This window comes from Dunckerocampus dactyliophorus, chromosome 11, assembly GCF_027744805.1.
Source record: "Dunckerocampus dactyliophorus isolate RoL2022-P2 chromosome 11, RoL_Ddac_1.1, whole genome shotgun sequence".
NCBI classification, from domain to species: Eukaryota; Metazoa; Chordata; class Actinopteri; order Syngnathiformes; family Syngnathidae; genus Dunckerocampus; species Dunckerocampus dactyliophorus.
In genome coordinates, this window is record NC_072829.1 from 15756406 (window position 1) to 15775624 (window position 19219).

The 19219-nt window shown below is 39.6% G+C and overlaps 2 protein-coding genes across 7 annotated transcripts in view; one reads left to right on the forward strand and one right to left on the reverse strand.

Annotated features, from left to right (window-relative positions):
- spdl1 (spindle apparatus coiled-coil protein 1) overlaps positions 1-8015 on the reverse strand; it is a 23015-nt gene extending 15000 nt beyond the window's left edge. Inside the window, exons 1-6 of one of the 2 annotated variants that reach the window (XM_054792804.1) lie at positions 7879-8015; positions 7070-7240; positions 5125-5301; positions 2477-2671; positions 2267-2407; positions 1583-1681 (exon numbers count right to left, since the gene is read on the reverse strand). In XM_054792804.1, the coding sequence (XP_054648779.1) occupies positions 1583-1681; positions 2267-2407; positions 2477-2671; positions 5125-5301; positions 7070-7240 (783 nt within the window). In that variant the 5' untranslated portion in view covers positions 7879-8015. Of the gene's footprint in view, positions 1-1582; positions 1682-2266; positions 2408-2476; positions 2672-5124; positions 5302-7069; positions 7241-7858 lie in introns of both variants that reach the window. The other variant, XM_054792806.1, reaches the window with a different exon arrangement.
- A 1019-nt stretch (positions 8016-9034) lies between these two features.
- uvssa (UV-stimulated scaffold protein A) overlaps positions 9035-19219 on the forward strand; it is a 42741-nt gene continuing 32556 nt past the window's right edge. For 4 of the 5 annotated variants that reach the window (XR_008572934.1, XR_008572933.1, XR_008572935.1 and 1 more), the window contains exons 1-5: positions 9035-9075; positions 10397-10524; positions 11669-11822; positions 14925-15101; positions 18839-18959. Coding sequence is in view for 2 of the 5 variants with exons in the window: in XM_054792543.1 (XP_054648518.1) it covers positions 10415-10524; positions 11669-11822; positions 14925-15101; positions 18839-18959 (562 nt within the window). In the remaining 3 variants the exon portion in view is untranslated. Of the gene's footprint in view, positions 9076-10396; positions 10525-11668; positions 11823-11887; positions 13363-14924; positions 15102-18838; positions 18960-19219 lie in introns of those variants that run through there. The other variant, XM_054792544.1, reaches the window with a different exon arrangement.

Below are 19219 nucleotides of genomic sequence, written 5' to 3' on the forward strand. Positions count from 1 at the left end.
ATCATTACAAATATGGTTTGTTTTAGTAGTACACTTAGTAAAAGGAAATTATATTTCGAAAGAAATCGTGAGATGGCCACAGATTCCCACCCCTATTCAGTATGTGAAATTAAATTATGGAACAGATTCAGCAAGGAACTCAAATAATGCACTAACATGAGTGATTTCAAGAAACAATACAAGCACAGTTGATGTTTGCAAAGTACACTAGGTCCCCAACTTACGAACACCTGACTAGCGAACACTCGCGGATACAATCACAAGCCGACTGGTCTATATTTTATTTTATTTTGCCTTGTAGTCAGTCGCTCAATCAGTATTTATCCTGCTACTGTACATGCTTGACCAGTAGAGGGCACTGTGACACTGCTAATGCAGCCTTAGCGCTAATGAGACCAACAGAGGAAGAGTTAGAAGCTGGGGAGATATAGTGTAAAACTAAAAGGAAAGCTAAATTGTATAACCCGGACAGAGCGTGTGATTAAAGTTTATGAAGAGTTAATAGTCCTGCTTAATTGTACACCACCCATAGAACACTACCTCTTTTAGAAGAGTCTAACGACGACGACGATTTGTCCTTTTTTTCCAATACCTCCTCCTCCAACTCCTCCACCACGACGTATGCTCGACCACTCCTCTTCAAAGGTAAATAACATCTATCATTATGTATTATTATAATATCATTTTTATTGTTTTTTTCATTAATTATCCTCGTTTAATATTACTACTGCATACAAACTCATATTTACATACATACGCATATACTGTATATGTATACACGTACATGTAGTACCTATATCATTGGTAATATTACCTTTTCCCCTACTTAAGAACGATTCAACATAAGAACGGTCGTCTGGAACCAATTGTGTTCATTAGTTGGGGACTTAGTGTACAAGGAAGAAGAGTCCTAAACCACTGTGTACAAAATGCTACCTTTAATCACTACACTACTAACTCTTCATTCTTGCGAGTTCATTTCCTGTATACACCCATTATCCAACTGTGTTCTCTATCTTATTGTCAATGCTATGTCTAATCACTATTACACGTGTCATTAACTCTTCATTACTTTGTGAGTACATAGTCTATACTCACCCGTTATCCAACTAATTATTTATCATGATTGTCATATGAAGTACGGTAGTTATGGTAACAAGAACTTGGACTACTAATTTAACATATTAATACATTACCTTACCATTTCTTATGTACTTTAAACCAGCAAGAGTGCATTTGGAAAACAGGAATTGAACAAATGTATTACAATTGATGTAAAACGGATGGGAGGGTAGGATTAAATAAGCTTTGCTTCTTCCTACTCCTTTTGGACATGTGGAACTGTGAATTGTAATACGTGATGTATTCCAATGTAACTTGTATGCATGTTCAAATAAATTAAACCATAACCATGTTCATAAATTGTTCATTGGTCTTTTATGTAGGTACACAAAAGCCTGATAAAATCCAGGACTGATATGAAAATGAAGCTCACGCTCGCAGGAAGCAAAAGTGGTATACCAAGACCTCTAGAAATCCAAATCTGACAAATGTCATTGGTTTGAAACATATCTGGTCTTACCTCAGCAAAGAGAGAGTTGCCTTTGCTGTCCGGGTCCTGGGCCTGTTGAAGAAAGCCATCCAACTGGATTTGGAGTTCTCGGTTCGCCTCCCGAGATTTCTGTGGCACAGAAAAAAGGCAAATGGGTGTGCAGTCTTGTCCATTGCACTCTAACAGGAGTGAAAAGTTTGTATTTTCCCATACATTAACTCACCGGTGGCAGTCCTCCACAAATAAAAATGAACTGCCAAAGATGCTTTGGGTGATACCTTCTTTTTTTCAGCATTTGGTGCTACTGTTCACCCTGGCTTATAAACACAATGTCTGTGAATGTAGATCCTTGTTCCCACTCTGCACAGTAGCATGGCATCGTCGTAACGTTGCTTCTTAACACACCTCATATTCTCATATGGAACGCAGACCAGCCCTACACCCTGCGAGGGCTCAATCCCAATCTTTGTATTTTATTTCTATTATGAATCGTGTCGGTTACCATTAATAGCAGCGATTGCCTTATGTTGTGCGTATGCATGTAAGCATAACTACACTCCCCCTCGCCAAAAGTGCTGTGCCTTAGTTTTGAAGTGGGCTCAGGCACGGTACGATTGAGTACGAGTACGCAGTAAGTTGACAACCTAAAATTTCAGCAGAAGTGCACCAACATCGTATGTGTTAACATTGCAGGTATTACTCATCGATACGTACCTCTAATGCCTTATACCAGGTGGCAATGTCTTTGTTGCTCTCCTCTGTGATTTGTTGGACATTGTGCTGCAAGCTGCCATTGGTCAACTGTAGCTGCTGCTCTCTGTACTGTGATTCCGTTAGAGCCTTTTTCAACTCCAACTAAAAGATGAAAATGATTGACGAGTACTAGCATAAGTGTAACATGTACGCAGCATTAGATGTACGCACCTTGACGTTCTCCAGCTCGAGGACCTTGTCCTGCAACTCCAGTAGCTCGAAGTTTGATGAACTGTGAGGTTGCTCGTTTAGGACACGACACTCCTCCATCTTGCTATGCAGCAGATTGGTCTGAACATCGAGTTTTTCTTTCAGCTGTTTCTCAATAAGCCGGGACTCATCCAAAGAAGACTTTAATCCCAGCATCTATAAGTAACAAATCCATCACGTGATTATGACACAGTTTTGTCGTCTTCTTTAAAAGCTATTAATGGAGTCCATTATAAAAAAAGATGACTGCAAATATTCTAAGACACAACACAGACATACTGGGGTTAGGGTTAGACTGGGTGGTAGGAGGCAGTCCCTCTCCTTTCATATAATCTCAGGGACAATTACACGGTCACATATATGTGCACATTTATGCACGTATATACTGTATACACGAGCAGACATGCACACATACACACCTACCAAGTTACCTGTACACGCACACATATACAATACACACTCACAGTACATAAGTACTTCCCCACATAACTCACAGATGTATCCAGGGTGTTATCATGTTGTTGGTTTTATCACAGTGATGGTGAAGTTAGCAATAACATTATAGTTATTACAACTGCGTGCATTACAGTTGTTAATATTATTTTCATTGGCTGCTGTTATCACTAATAATACTTATTAGTGACTGTTTCAATTCTGTGTTATCACTGTGGCTGGTGATATTACTTTGTCATCTCCAATATTGTCTTTATGGCCGTCACAGACATTTGCTGATGTAGTCCTATTTTTTGCTTTTGTTTTGTTCTTGTCGTCGCAATTGTTATTGTTGCTGTTGTTATCCCCGCACTTGCCCCTCTTTTCTATCCCCTCCTGCTCCGGTCCTGCCGCTCCAAATTTGTATAACAATAAACATCAAATAAAATCAATATAACGGGGAAGAGTATCTTACACTTTTTCCTGGCAGAGCAAATCTGTTTAGCATGTAAGGGCATTTAGATACAATACTATCTGCCCCAATGGCTGGACAGGACACACACACACACAAAAAAAGGAAGGCCAACGGCCCTTCTGTCACGATTTACAGTCATCCCTTCCCTCATTTACTGCGATTAATCAGTTATAGTCTGACCCGACTGTGACAAGTGAATTTCTGCAAAGTAGTATTCCTCATTAATAAAATGAATATTTTTGTAGTTAGAGTATTAAAAAAGCTGTTTGCAAGTGTCTAAATATGGTTTTAACATTATTAGAGCCGTCTAGACATGAAATAGCATGCCTCAAGTCACCTTTACACTCATATTTCTCAATATAGTAAACATACAGTAAAAGTAAATTAGCCATTTAAGACATACTGTAAATAAGACTTGTGCGTGTTACTATAAATGTGTTCTCCTTGGGGCACTGAGTTAGGGACGGACAGGAAGTGATGTTGGGGGTTCAGAGTTTAGTTTCAGCTTTGCATGGGTAACAGCCATGACAGTAGTCCAAATTTTTTTATTTGGGATTATTGTGCCTGTTGTGAGATAATTTAAACCTGCAATAAAAGCCTGTTGTTCCGGCAAGCAAGTCCGATGCTTGTGTGTCTCAAACATTACTGACACCTGGTGACTCGTGAACAATACAACATTCCTTCAGCATCTTTGAATGCCTTATACAGTATTTGTATTTTACGTCATTTAGCTATGTATGTGCTTCAAAATGCTCAATTTAGGCAAGAATATTTAACATCCGTACATATTCATATTTTCACTAAATATAGGCCGTATTCAACTACCAAACAGCATGATTTATTAATTTATTTATTTTTGAAAAAATGTGATCGTGAAACCGCAAAATCTGAAGTGTGAAATGGCGAGGGACGACTGTGTAAGGCATTCTGAAGACTCAAAGACGTGATGATATGTAGCATTCCACACTGAGCATAAAAATGGCTAAATGAACTAAAATACAAATACTGAATAGAGGCATTCAAAGATGTTGTGATGACATGTAGCATTCTACATTGGTCACTAGGTGCCAGGAACGTTACTGTAATGTACGGGGAGACACACAAGCACCAGACTTGATTGCCGGAACAACAGGCTTTTATTGCAGGTTTGAATTATCTCACAACAGGCACAGTAATCCCTAAAACGGGCCCACGCCAAGCTAAAAGTCAACACTGAACCCGTGACGTCACTTCCTGTCCATCCCCCTCTGAGCTCTCCTATCACAGGACCACATGTACAGCAACTCGCATGAATACGAGTCTTATTTATATCTTAAATGGCTAATTTTCTGTTCGTACATTTCTGTTAGACGCAATCCTGGTTGCGCTCTTTAGTGGATCAACTTTGCACACGTAATCAAGTTCAGATCAGACCCAAAGAGTACTGGCTGCCTTACTTTATGACTTTTCTCTGCATTTCATTATGATATCATCAAGAATTTTGACATCACACAGTGACATTAAAGACATCACACAGGCTTAGGAAAGTCAGATGAGTAGAAAAATATTAAAATATTACTTTATTACATTATTTTTATGATTTGATATGATTTTTTATCATTGATGAAGTGAGCTACAAGCAAATAACTGAAGCACATGACCACAAACTGTGTGAATTATATTCTTTTTAGACTGTATTAGGTTTAAAAGGGAGTCGCTGTACCTTGCTGTGGAGGTCATTTAGTGTCATCTTATGGCTCCTCTGCAGTTGCGCCTTTTCCTCGTCGATGCTCTGTCGCTGCTGCTTCTTCAAATGGTCAAATTCTGACTGCAGTGAATCAAGGACCCTGGTCTTCAGCTCCACTTCCTTCTGCAGGCTATACTTATCTTGCTCAAGACCCTTCCATTGTTCAGAGCGACAGAAGAAGAGTACATGTAAGAATCAAACCCTCAAAGCAGAAGCAACCATTACTATTGAGATGAACCGTATTGTCATTAAGGAAATTGTTAACGCCTTACCAAGTCACCCGTTTCATTTCATTTATTGATATATTTAATGGTACATTTATTTTAAACAGGGAGAGACAGAATGTAAAATTAACATGAAATAAAGGTTATAAATAAGTATAAAACAGAGGTAAATAAGTATTTGACGGCAATACAAAAGGTGGTTTAGTAGTTGGTGTAGAAAATCTTGTTGGCAAGCACAGAGGTCAGACGTTTCTTGTACTTGCTCACCAGGCTGTTGTTGGACTCATATTCACCATTTCTCTGCCTCCAAACACGTTCAGTCCACTCGATGCATGCAAAGATAGGGCTGGGAGTCTCAGATACGATTTGCGATACATGGTTCACAATAAGGATATCTCGATACGGTGATAGGGTGCAACAAACCAAAAAAAAATTACTTCGTAGTTTATATTTTGTAACCTTCCACTGGGATAGGCTACAGCTTACCCGTGACCCTAATGTGGACAAGCAATATAAAAACTGGGTGGATATTTTGAAGCAAATCTTAACTAGAATACAACCAGTAATGGTGCAAAAAACAACAAGCTGTTTTCAGTGTACCCTCACATGAAGTACATTATACATTGATTATACAGTGGAGTCTCAGCGTAGACCCGGTTAGCGTGGTTTTTTAGTTAAAGTAAAAAATGTATGCCCAAATTTTGCCTTGGTTTGCGTACATTTTCCAGCTAGGGTACACATATGGCTTATTAATACACTGCGTGAGTCCAACTGTGAGTCTAATGTTCTTTTGTTTTAAATCACAATCAAAAGCACTGTTTAGCATCCTTAGCTTGCTATCAAAGTGGAAACCGGAACCGAAAGTCAGCTATGTCAGCCATCAAAAATGTCATCAGTGGTTGACTCTGAAAAAAATGTTAAAACAAAACATGTTTTATAGTTTTAAATGCATAAAACAATTTGAAATGCATATAAATGATGAATGAATGGGATAAATGAACATTTAAGGTTACGTTTACCTTCATTGAAGACGTGCTGTCCTGTGCTTCCTAAAGACACGACGTGGCAGCGAGATCGACAACTTCCTCTGCAACCCCACCTTCCTGTTTTGCTACAAGTTATTTCTTAACTTCAAGTTTGTAGCAAGTTTGTAGTGTTGCTCACCGTCGTTATCAAAATGCTGGCACTTGCAACTTTCTTTGGCTCCATTTTTGGGTTATTGAGGTGAGAAACTTCAGGAACTAACTCATGGCAAAACAGGGGTCATCTCGCTGCCACAGCGTGTCTTTGGGAACAGTCACATCAATAAATCACGCCTTCTATGAAGGTAAAAGTATTTGTTTCATTCATCATTTATATGCATTTCAAATTGTTGTCTGCATGTAAAACTATAACTGTAAAACTAGAAAAACATGTTTTGTGTTGACATTTTAGGCTTCCTGGAACAGATTAATTGGATTTACATTATCACTTATAAAATTGATTTGCTTAGTGTTTGTTTCGGCCCTTCTGGAAAAATTTAATAACGCTAGCTAACCAAGGTTCCACTCTAGAGAACATCCATTATACACACTAAACAATGCCTGATGAGACCCTGACTCTAAATGGAGGTGGCCGACTTAATATCAGTGTGACATTGCACGTCCATCTTAAAAGAGAAATGGTTTCAATGTGTGGCTAGTTTAGGAAAGTCATACCTCCAGTGCACTTGTCATCTCTATTCTCTGTTCTTCTAGCCTGGTCTGCGTTTCCGCAAGCTGATTGAGCAGATCCAAGCCAGCACTGGCGGCCTGCTGGACCTGCTCCTCCTTTTGCCTCAGTTGGCAGCGGAGGTGCTGTATCTCATCCTCTGTTGCAGTGTTAGACATCTGAAATGGACAAACATTACATACGTGCACTCCTGACTGGATGTGTCACATCATGAGGTAATTGTCGAATGTGCATGATTGGCTATAACGCCTTAGCATGTCATTGTAATGGATACTCTAGGAGAGAGGAATTACGGCACTGTTGTCGTTTTAAGTTTTCTTGTTAAATGATACTTTTAGAATGTGGTGCGGGCCAATTAAAAAACGCAGCAGGCCACAAATAGCCCCCGGGGCACACTTTGGACACCCGTGGCGTACGTGGTGAATGTAACTTTAAAAAAAGTAACTTTCATTATTCTCGTTTGTGTTGTTTGGAGGCGGTAGAGACGTTACAGCAGTACTGTACTGTTTTGCCGTGAAAGCGGACCACACCAGACCAAGACGAGCCGGTACAGTTGTGGCAGATTAAGTAATAAAAAGGTGGAACGGGTTGTCAATCAGTCATAATATTAATAAAATAGTCCATCAGCATTCCTCTTATGTTTGAATGCATTTCAACGCTGGCGACGCAGCGTTCATATTTAGATGAAGTAAAAGACACATGAGCGTAGTTAACATATACACACACAAGACTAAAAACAAAACAAAAAAGGTTACTACATCAGTGAATACACGTACTTTGCCCAAACTGCTTTTACCTTTTCCTATTTTCCGCCTTTTTCTTCTTCTTCTTCTTCTTCTTCTTCGTCGTCGTCGTCGTCGTCGTCGAATTCCTCTTCGTCGTCGTCTTGTTTTTCTGGCGGTTTGCAACCATCTTAAATGGAGCATTATCGCCACCATCTGGACTGGAGTGTGAGGCAAGCGTTTACCATAGCAAATAATCACTTTAAAAGTTAAAAATAGCAGTTAATGGGAGAAATAACATTAAATTATAATCTGCATGTCGGCGTTGTGTTAAAGCTGAAATCGTGTTATCATTACTATCATTATCTCGTGTATAGTATTATGATTGTTATTGTTTTAGTGTTATTGAATAATGAGTGTATTTGTGTAACTCTGGACAATGTTGGGGACAAATATTGTTTTTGTCTGAATATTCAGATGAATCAGAAAAAAGATGTCATGGTTTGCAATACTCGTTTTTGCCATAGGGTGGCAAACAGTGGCAAAGGGAGCCTGCAAAATATATACTGTATAGTTTTCAAAATAGCGAGGCCATTGAAACAAATGAGCATTTAAAGGGTTAAAATAGGGGTAATTTTGATTAGAATTCACGCTGATTAAGCAAAAAAATGTAAATCATCTGTATGTTTTCATAGCAGTTTTGGAGCGACTTTGTCCTCTCGGGACTTCAAAAGGTACTAAATTAAAGGGACTCCTGAGGGTTCATGATTAATGATTATATGTCTTGTTATAACATTGTGCCTTAACTGAAAGCATTTTTATGTTTTATGTTGTGCTCAGGCGACATAAACATTAGGACAACATAAAATACTAAATATAGCTTCTACGTAACAAATGTAAATACTGTAAAGTACTTTTCATTTCTTTTTTTGAGTTAACTCCGACTACTTCTTGCAGCCATTGGCTGCCGAAAAATTCCGAAGACTAACGAGTCGTGACGATGCTTACGTAAGTATCCATTTTGTTGGGAACATAAAATCCAGTAATATAAAACTCGGCCCTAAGAGAAACAGTAAAGTACAAGCATTAAAAAGGAAACGACTTAAAAACTGTATAACACTGCCCAATCGTTGCTTGCTACGATATTAAGAATTGAGGACGCATAGTTGACTTAACAGTTCTCCCGTCCGATTGGTGGCGGTAATGCACCTCTAAACCGCCAATAAACAGAAGAAGAAGAAGGGAGGAGGAAAGAAGACGGAGAATACACGGTTTGTTAAATACGCTGATAAAATTCAATATTATTTACTGTATTTACACATTGTACACGTCACTTTAATCATACACAGTTGAATTATATAATATATCAAGCAGTTGGCAGGCAAAAAAACGAAAGAGTAAATGTACAATGTTCTGTATCGTGCCATATCAGAATAGGATACATGTCATAACGACATGTCTATACATTATCCATCCATCTTCTATGCCTCTTATCCTCACTTGTCGCGGGTATGCTGGAGCCTATCCCAGGTGACTTCGGGCTAGAGGCGGGGTACACCCTTGTCTGGTTGCCAGCCAATCGCAGGGCACATATAGACAAACACTGTCTATACATTATGAAACACTAAATAGTCTTATCTTATGTACATGGCTGTATGTCATCTCTGTTTCTACCTTATCACGTTTAACTTTTATCATCTGTTCTCTGTATCGCGTGACTACAGTCAAGTTCGAAAGATACTGGCACGTTAATAACAAAAATATTGATATACGTATAATATACAATAAAATATAAATATATATATAATAATATATATAAATATAAAATATAAATAGTTGTATAACCCACAATACACCATTTTGTCATACGTTTTTGAGAAGTTATCATACATGTATAATAAATATAATAATTGTTATTTTTTATTTTTTTTTTTTAGAAATAGTAGTTGTAGTTTAACCAACAAAAGACATTCTATGGGTCATAGTGACGTTGTGATGAATGATTATAAAGTTATTGAATATTCATATATAATGCAAATATTTGTTTTTTGTCTACAAAATGGTATTTTTCCAAACTAAGTAGTATAACCAACTGTACACCAGCTATGTGTGAGACACTACGATGTACAATGTTGAAGTTATTGAATATTGATACAAATGATTCCTTAAAAATGTAAAAAGTAATATTTTTCCCAAACTCCGTGTAACCAGTAGATGAGTAACCAGCAGGATATCATCTACAGTAATGTACAACGATGAAGTTAATGATTTTTTTAATAGTATTTTTTCTTGTCGGTGGTTGCTCTTTGTAGACGGTCCCTGTCTATCCATCTCAGCGTCAGATATTGGAAAAGCACAACGTTATATTTCCTGCTCTTAGCACAAATTGTGTTGCTGAAAGTCAGCTTGTCGCTCGTTGTTTACATTACAGTGGTTGGAAAGAGGCATCGATTGTATTTTAATGACGTTTCGTTTTTGCCACAAGTAATTTCCAAGTAGGATATAGTCCACGCTGACACCTTTGTTCCAGCTGTTTTGAAATCATGGATTGTCAGAAAAAGACTCCATTTGACTAATGGCGTGTGTCTGCAGGCATCACAACTGCTAGCAATGGAGTTGTCGCAGAGGGACAGACTGTCTCAACTTGTGGAGGAGCTTACCACCTCTGGTCAGCCGCATATTGACAAGGACAAGATGAAGGAAGTCAAGACGATATGCAAGTAAGTCAGGTTAAAGCAAAATGGCTGACGACCTGTGCGTGATCCTGCTTGGTTTCTGTGCGTCTGCTTTTGAGGATCCTTGTTCCACACGTTGAAGTGCTGACTATTGTTCTCTGTTTGAGTAATATCACTCGATCAAGCCTTTTTGAACATTCCACTCTACAAAATGAGACAAATGTACCGCAAGAGAGAGCACCGGTATGAAAGCTGCACCCATTGAATTTAAAGAAAAAAAAAAGCAAAATGGTTAGTTAAGCCTACCAGAAAAGTCATTCATCACTGTCCTCTTCCTCCTCCTGGGATCTAAAACTACTAAAGTCGTCTCTTGTCAAGGTGTAATCAAACACAAAGTCCATATAGTTGCATAAACTAAATATTTTATTCCACAGAAAAAAAAAGTGTGGCTCACAGCAGTCAAAAGGTTACACTTAGTTTCTGGCTCACAGCGCTTCCCCCAACATGTGCGTGGCCGTGCACCTCAATGGTGCTTTTAATCAATGGAATTATTTTAAACAAAAATACACTTGAATAAAATAATATTTAAAGTGTGCATCTCGCATAAATGACGAAAACTACACACTATAATTAACTGGTTCACACACCCGGCTCCTAATTGTTGTAAATCTTGTCTTTTTTTTTTTTAAATGTTCAATTTCAAGAGTGTCACATCTACACTCGCGGTGTTCTCAACATCTGTCTCATACTGCTTCTAGAAGGGGACTGACCTTGGTGATGGGTCTATCTAGTTCGCTGGTCTTCGTCTTTACACGAACACGCAGAACAAGCATCGAGGCACCGCCTCGATGATCTTAGCAATGACCCATGAGTTTCAGAGATGTGTCACAGATCGCTGCATAAGATTTCTAAACATGACATTAGCTTCTACTTCACTCATCAGCATCACTACTTCCTGAAGCTCCATTCTAAGCATCGTGGCGTGAGATCGTGACACCCCTAGTATGTACAGTATGATTCCTTCTGATTTGGGATTGGCTTGATGTCAGTTTCAGCTAACATGCAAGGCTGCAATATCGGTATAGTATGGGAAATGAAAAAGTTGTACCGGAACACCCCTATTGAATGTTTTTCTATAAATAACTTGTGTGCTTCAATGAACTATTCTTTCCTGTTTGATTGCCTGTAGGGAGTCCAATGACTGCATTGATCATGTGTACCACACAGTCATGTCCCAGCTCAACCAAGACCACGCCGAGATCCGTCTATCAGCCTTTCAGGTTGCCACTGAGCTCTTCTCTCGATCTCACCACTTCAGAACACTCCTTGTGGACAACTTCCAGGTATGTAAGTTTTGTGTTTTTCATAAAACCAAATCTCGGGCCGCACGGTGGTCTAGTGGTTAGCACGTTGGCCAATACAGGAACCGCCTGGAGATCGGGAAGACCTGGGTTCGATTCTCCCTTGGGGCATTTCTGTGTGGAGTTTGCATGTTCTCCCCGTGTGCGCGTGGGTTTTCTCCGGGTACTCCGGCTTCCTCCCACATTCCCAAAAACATGCATGTTAGGTTAATTGGCGACTCTAAATTGTCCATAGGTATGAATGTGAGTGTGAATGGTTGTTTGTCTATATGTGCCCTGCGATTGGCTGGCGACCAGTCCAGGGTGTACCCCGCCTGTTGCCCGAAGTCAGCTGGGATAGGCTCCAGCATGCCCCCGCAACCCTAATGAGGATGAAGCGGTATAGAAAATGGATGGATGGATAAAACCAAATCTGCGAATGCAAGCAGTGCAAGATATCCTTAAGAAGAATATATATTAACGACAAATATTGAGCCTTTGTCGTTTTGCTTTCATACACCAACACCAACACAAGTACTGTAATAAGCTCAGGTGGAAGAAACTGAGTGTTGTGCAAGTCTTAAGGGAGTCTCAAGTCTTTAATCTCAAGTTTCAAGTAAAGAGGCGCAAGTTCAAGTCACGTCATGGGGGCACATTTTACTCAACACATTCACTGAAAATCTCAATTATTTTGAAGCCATCAGAGTAAAGTCTGAGTGAAGTCACATGTCATTGATGTCAAAGTCCAAGTCGATTGTAAGTCTTTGATGATACTGTCGAGTCCAAAGTCATCAAAATTGTGAATCCAGTCCACATCCGTGGTGATAAGTAAGGGCAAGGGAAGACAGTACTTCTGATTTGAGGTGAAATGGGCTTTACAGGATGCCGTAGTACAGTGTGGACTATGTATTGCCAGATTTGGTCTTGAGCGTGTGATCCAAGAAGGCTTAATAAACAAGCCAGACATAGCAGTTTGTTCCGTGCGCCAGGTGGTACGCTAACCAGACTAGTGTACGCAAACCAAAGCAACATTTTAGGAAACGATGTGTAAGTAAAAACATTTACATTGACGGGGAACAAGTATTTACACAATTTACATTTCAGTAATGGCATTGTTAATACATTTGATAGACTATAATCTAAGTCATCATTATCACTGACTTGTCATTCATTCAACTAATCAGCCAGAAAAACAAGTTAGCTTAAAGCTATATTGTGGCAGTCCCACACAATTTGTGAGTCTTGTCCAAAGTCCTGTTTATTTACAACAACCAGTGTTAGAAATGTACAACATTTTATGACACTTACCTGCTTTTGTTTTTGGGGAACTTGAAAAATGACAAATCTGGTCTTTTGGAGCATCTATTAGGACATGTTTACAATGCAGTGTTTCTGCATTCTGCTCACCATCATGGAGGCCAAACCTGTGCAGCGCATACTACGGAAGTGGATGATGCTAAGTCGGCAGTCCTGTTATTAACTCTACAGTCCTTGATGAGAATGATGAAATGTCGTTCCCAGGATGAACGGACAAGAGACGTGTGTGAGTTGGAGATACTGGACATACTGTATGTTGTTGGAATTGTACTGCTGTTGATGTGTTCAGGTCAGAATGAAGTTATAAAAGAGTGTCAGACTCTGTGTGACTGTGTGGGGATGCTCCACTGTGCTTCTACTGTATATGCCATCATAACAGAGAGGTGTGCTGGCTCTGGTGCACATGCATTAATTACACAAAAAACATTTTAACATAATTAATGATATAAAGTAGTTACTGCCGTTATCGTGTTATTTTTGACAGCCCTAATTTTTATGCAAGAAATTAGGCTGCTAACAGAATTTTGGCAAGTTGTTGTTTTTCAAGCCATGTTATTTCTATTCTATGTGCACTTTTTTGATATGTGCCGACAGCAATAGTGTTTCTGTTTCGTTCGTCTTGCTTTTTATGTCACTTAAATAAATTAAGGTACCGTTGTTGCACACGGGCCGCACGGTGGCCGAGTGGTTAGCATGTTGGCCACACGGTCAGGAGACCTGGGTTCGAATGTGTGGAGTTTGCATGTTCTCCTAATGCGTGCGTGGGTTTTCTCCAGGTACTCCGGTTTCCTCCCACATTCCAAATCATGCATGTTAGGTTAATTGGTGACTCTAAATTGTCCATAGGTGTAAATGTTTTTTTGTCTATATGTGCCCTACAATTAGTAGGCGACCAGTCCAGGGTGTACCCCGCTTCTCGCCCAAAGTAAGCTGCGATAGGCTCCAGCATACCCCCGCGACCCTAATGAGGACAAGCAGCATAGAAAATGGATGGATGGATGTTGTTGCTCACCTACCATGCTTATTCGTTTATCTAAGTGTTTTAGCCTGTTTCTTTGAGGTGGAAAACGTCACAAATGAGATCTGTTTATTTATCGGTATTGCCATTAGCGCTGCTGTTAAAGAAAAAAAAGCAACAGTCAACAATTAGTCAACTATGGACAAAATCCTATGAATCAGATTTGACTATGAAAATCCTTAGTGGAAGACAACCCTAGTTGCAAGAGCCAGTATTTTGATAAAGAAGGTGAGAAATGCTATTGAATTCAAAAGCTCATGAGCTCCCAATCTCATTCCACATCACTAAATTCAGGGAATCCACATTGGCAGTTTGTTTGTGTTGGGTATTTCTTCATTAAGGCAGTGCTTCTCAAATAGTGGGATGGGCCACCTGGAGGGGTTCGGTGAACTGTCAGGGGAGCGTGAGAGGCAGGGAGTACTTTCAGTGGTACTGCAGACCTGCCAACATGTACAAATTTATTGTACTCAGCATGCAATTTGACTCTTGAATACGCTTGTATGCTTCACAGCTCTCCATTTTGTTGCGTTTTCCTGGTGTCAGTTTCAAATTCAGTCTGTACAGCACAGATAAATAGGCATTTTCATTTTCTCGATCGTATTTCAAAATACGGTACATCAGATGAACATGAACATGAAGCTAGTTCTTCAGTTTTAATTGTGAGCTTCTTGATGTAATTGAAAAGTCACTGAAGTTGAATTTGAACAGCAGATTTGGTTGATAGTCACCAATAACCACAGCCTTTATCTTCTATCTTTTCTTACTGGCAGGAGTTATTGGAGTTGACAGTTGAGACCAATTTTGAGCGACCCCTTCCTCCTCCTCAGCTAGTAGCCAGAAAATTAAGGTCACTTGCTGTCCAGACCATCCAGTCCTGGCAGTCCTCGTATGGGTCAGCATATAAGAAGTTGGAGCTGGGCTACCACTTTCTCAAACACTTTAAAAAGGTGAGTGAGATGATGTCTTCTGATCTCTGGCCATATATAATATATCAACTAATAAGCCATGCTGTTTTGTAGTTGAGTACAGCCTATTCTTAGTTTAAAAAAATGCATATTTTGGCACATTTTATGTATTTTTGTCTCAATTAAGCACTGTCAAGCATAAAAATGGCTAAATAAAGTAAAAGACAAATATAGGGCATTCCAAAGATGTGATGATATGTAGTATTCTACACTGGTCACTGGGTGTCAGTAATGCTGCTGTAATGTTCGGTCAGACACACAAGCACCAGAACACACAAGCACCGGAGCAACAGGCTTTTGTGACAGGTTTAAATGATCTCACAACAGGCACAATAATACCTAATAAAAAATCTTTAATAAAAACATGGGCGGGCCGCACGGTGGTCTAGTGGTTAGCACGTCGGCCAACACAGTAACAGCTTGGAGATCGGGAAGATCTGGGCATTTCTGTGTGGAGTTTGCATGTTCTCCCCGTGTGTGCGTGGGTTTTCTCCAGGTACTCCGGCTTCCTCCCACATTCCAAAAAACATGCAGGTGAGGTTAATTGACGACTCTAAATTGCCCATAGGTATGAATGTGAGTGTGAATGGTTGTTTGTCTATATGTGCCCTGCGATTGGCTGGCGACCAGTCCAGGGTGTACCCCGCCTGTCGCCCGAAGTCAGCTGGGATAGGCTCCAGCATGCCCCCGCGACCCTAATGAGGAAGAAGCGGTATAGAAAATGGATGGATGGAAAAACATGGGCTACTGTTGTGGCCGCAGCCCAGGCCAAGCTGAAACTCAACTCTGAAACCCCAACGTCACTTTCTGTCCATCCCTCACTCACCTCCTCTAGCAATGGAACATTTTTAAGTCTTAAATGGCTTATTTTTTCTTGTTACATCTACTATATTGGGTAATACGAGTGTAAAGGTGACTACGAGGTGTTATTTCATGTCTAAAAACGTACAAACTTACAATGTAGAAGTTCGTATTTTATGCTCTAACTACGTACAGTTGATAAATAAAGAACCCTACCTCGTGGAAATTCACTAATCACGGTCAGGTCTGGAACCAATTACCAGCGAGGGATTACTGTAGATTGATTGATTTGGACAGTACATATTAATCAACATATGAGCAAAAGCATCACAGTAAATATGGCAGAATTAGCTGCAATAGCTAAATTTCATCTGTTGTCCAAAGACATGCACCATAAAACACATACATTTATAAATAACACCACACATGAAACACCATGAAACAAATACATTTACAAACAACATTATACCTCTATAACTCAACACATAATAATGCGCATCATATTATGAAGTGTTCACCTCACACATATACACTCATTATGGGCATTAATATCATGTTAATTTTGGCCCCTTAATGATTTGTTCGACCTGTTCTTTTTCCAGAGTGGAATCATTATAATTATTAATCATTGTCATTATCATTGTCATTACAGTCGTCCCTCGTTTAAAGCGTTTAATTGGTTCCAGACCCGACCGTGTTAAATTAATTTCTGTGATATAGGATTCAATGTTAATAAATGGAATATTTTCATAGTTAGAGCATATAAAACCTGTTTATGACTTTCTAAATACGTTTTTTTAACATTATTAGAGCCCTGTTGACATGAAATAACATACCTATTACTCGTTGTTTACACTACATTGCAAGTCTTATGCTGCAGGGACTCGAGATGGTTGCTAGCCAGCGAGCTAGCCAGTTAGTCTCAAACGTATTTCTTCTAAACTTAAGAAGCTTACCACCTCCTTAATGTGCAGGCTACAAGATCACCGACAAGAGACTACTAGAGACGGCCGCCACTAGCATAGCAAGCTACTGAGCTAACTAGTTTACTTATTTTAAACTTTGAAAGTGTTTCAAACGGAATGGAGAAGGACACAGGAAAAAGCCAAAACCTTCAAGCCAAACCACTTCCACGTGGAATAGGAGGATAACTACCGGTATGTTGTGTCGGTCATGCCATGGGTGACTTAGAGTGGTGTGAAAAACTGTTTGCCCCCTTCCTGATTTCTTATTTTATATATATAAATGTTTCAGATTGTCAGACAAATTTAATTATTAGTCAATGACAACACGAAGAGATAAAAAAAATCCAAACCTACATGGCCTTGTATGAAAAAGCGATTGCCCCCCCCAGTTAAAACATAACTGAGAATAATTGCGATATATCAGTGTGGAAAAGGTAATAAAGCCATTTCTAAAGCTTTGGGACTCCAGTGAACCACAGTGAGAGCCATTGTCCACAAATGACGAAAAACAACAGTGGTGAACCTTCCCAGGACTGGCTGGTCAACCAAAATGACCCCAAGAGCACAACGACAACTCATCCAAGAGGTCACAAAAGACCCCACAACAGCATTCAAAGAACTGCAGGCCTCACTTGCCTCAGTTAAGGCCAGTGTTCATGACTCCATCATAAGAAAGACACTGGACAAAAACGGCCTGCATGGCAGAGTTCCAAGACGAAAACCACTGCTGAACAAAAAGAACATTAAGGCTCATCTCAATTTTGGCAGAAAACATCTTGATGATCCCAAAGACCTTTGGGAAAATACTCTGTGGTCGAGACAAAAATTAAACTTTTTGGAAGGTGTGTGTCCCATTACATCTGGTGTAAAAGTAACGCCGCGTTTCAGAAAAAGAACATCATACGAACAGTAAAATATGGTGGTGGTACTGTGATGGTCTGGGGCTGGTTTGCTGCTTCAGGACCTGGAATACTTGCTGTGATAAATGGAACCATGAATTCTGCTGTCCATCAAAAAATCCTGGCCCACTTTTGTTGACCTCAAGCTGAAACCAACTTGGGTTCTACTGCAGGACAATGATCCAAAACACACCAGCAAGTCCACCTCTGAATGGCTGAAGAAAACAAAATAAAGAGTCCTATTGAGATGCTGTGGCATGACCTTAAAAATGCACTTGATGCTGGAAAACCCTCTGATGTGGTTGAATTACAACAATTCTCCAAAGATGACTGGGCCAAAATTCCTTTAAGAGACTCATTGCAAACGCTTGATTGCAATTGTTGCTGCTAAGGGTGGCCCAACCAGTTATTACGTTTAGGGGGCAATCGCTTTTTCACACAGGGCAATGTAGTTTGGATTTTTGTCTCCCTTAATAAAAAAAGGCATTTAAAAACTGCATTTTGTGTTCAGTTGTGTCGTCATTGACCAATAATTAAATTTGTTTGATGATTTGAAAGATTTAAGGGTGACAAACATGCAAAAAAATAAATCAGGAAGGGTGCAAACACTTTTTCACACCACTGTACATGCAGTGTGAAGGTAATCTAATGTAATCGAATATAATCTAATGTCATGAAACACTACTGATGCCTAGTGGCCTGAGTACCACATAACTTGTTTTTCAATATTGTTTGACTAATAATAAACCGTGATGTAGCGAGGGACGACTGTATATACAATACACTAATATAGTTTTAAATGACACTGATCTCAAGTTTCACCTACAACAGAACAAGGTTCTGGCCTAAGTCTATCGTAATTCTGACCCAAATCTGTCCAACTTTCAGTCGTCTAGTTGTTGATGTGAGGTCAATGGAAAGGTTGTTCGACTAAAACAGCAATATGTCCTCCTAAAACAGACAATAAAACTTCACCACAACATGATGCTACCGCCACCGTGATTCACAGTAGCCATAACACAATTGCTTTTGTATCCTTTCTGGTTTTCTTCAGGTGGACTTTCAGGATGCCGAGGCCAGGACAGTAGCAGAGAGGGAAAGAGAAAGAGAGAGACAAAGGAAAATGGAGAAGATATACAATGAAAGATTGAAAGCAGCCATTAAAGACTTGGATGGTAAACACAATTTTTTATTTTTTGTACCCCGCCTCGTGCCCGAAGTCAGTTGGAATAGGCTTCAGCATATCCCCCGCAACCCTAGTAAGATAAGTGGTATAGAATATGAATCGATGGCTGTCTCCCAAGTGTGAGGCACACTCTTCTAATTGCAGTGCGTCAGAGAAAAGGAAAGTGAAAAGTAAACTGAAACTAGACAAGGTAAAATGTTCAGTAAGTGGATAAATCAATGTTGGTTGCTTGCGCCAGCGCTGTGACTA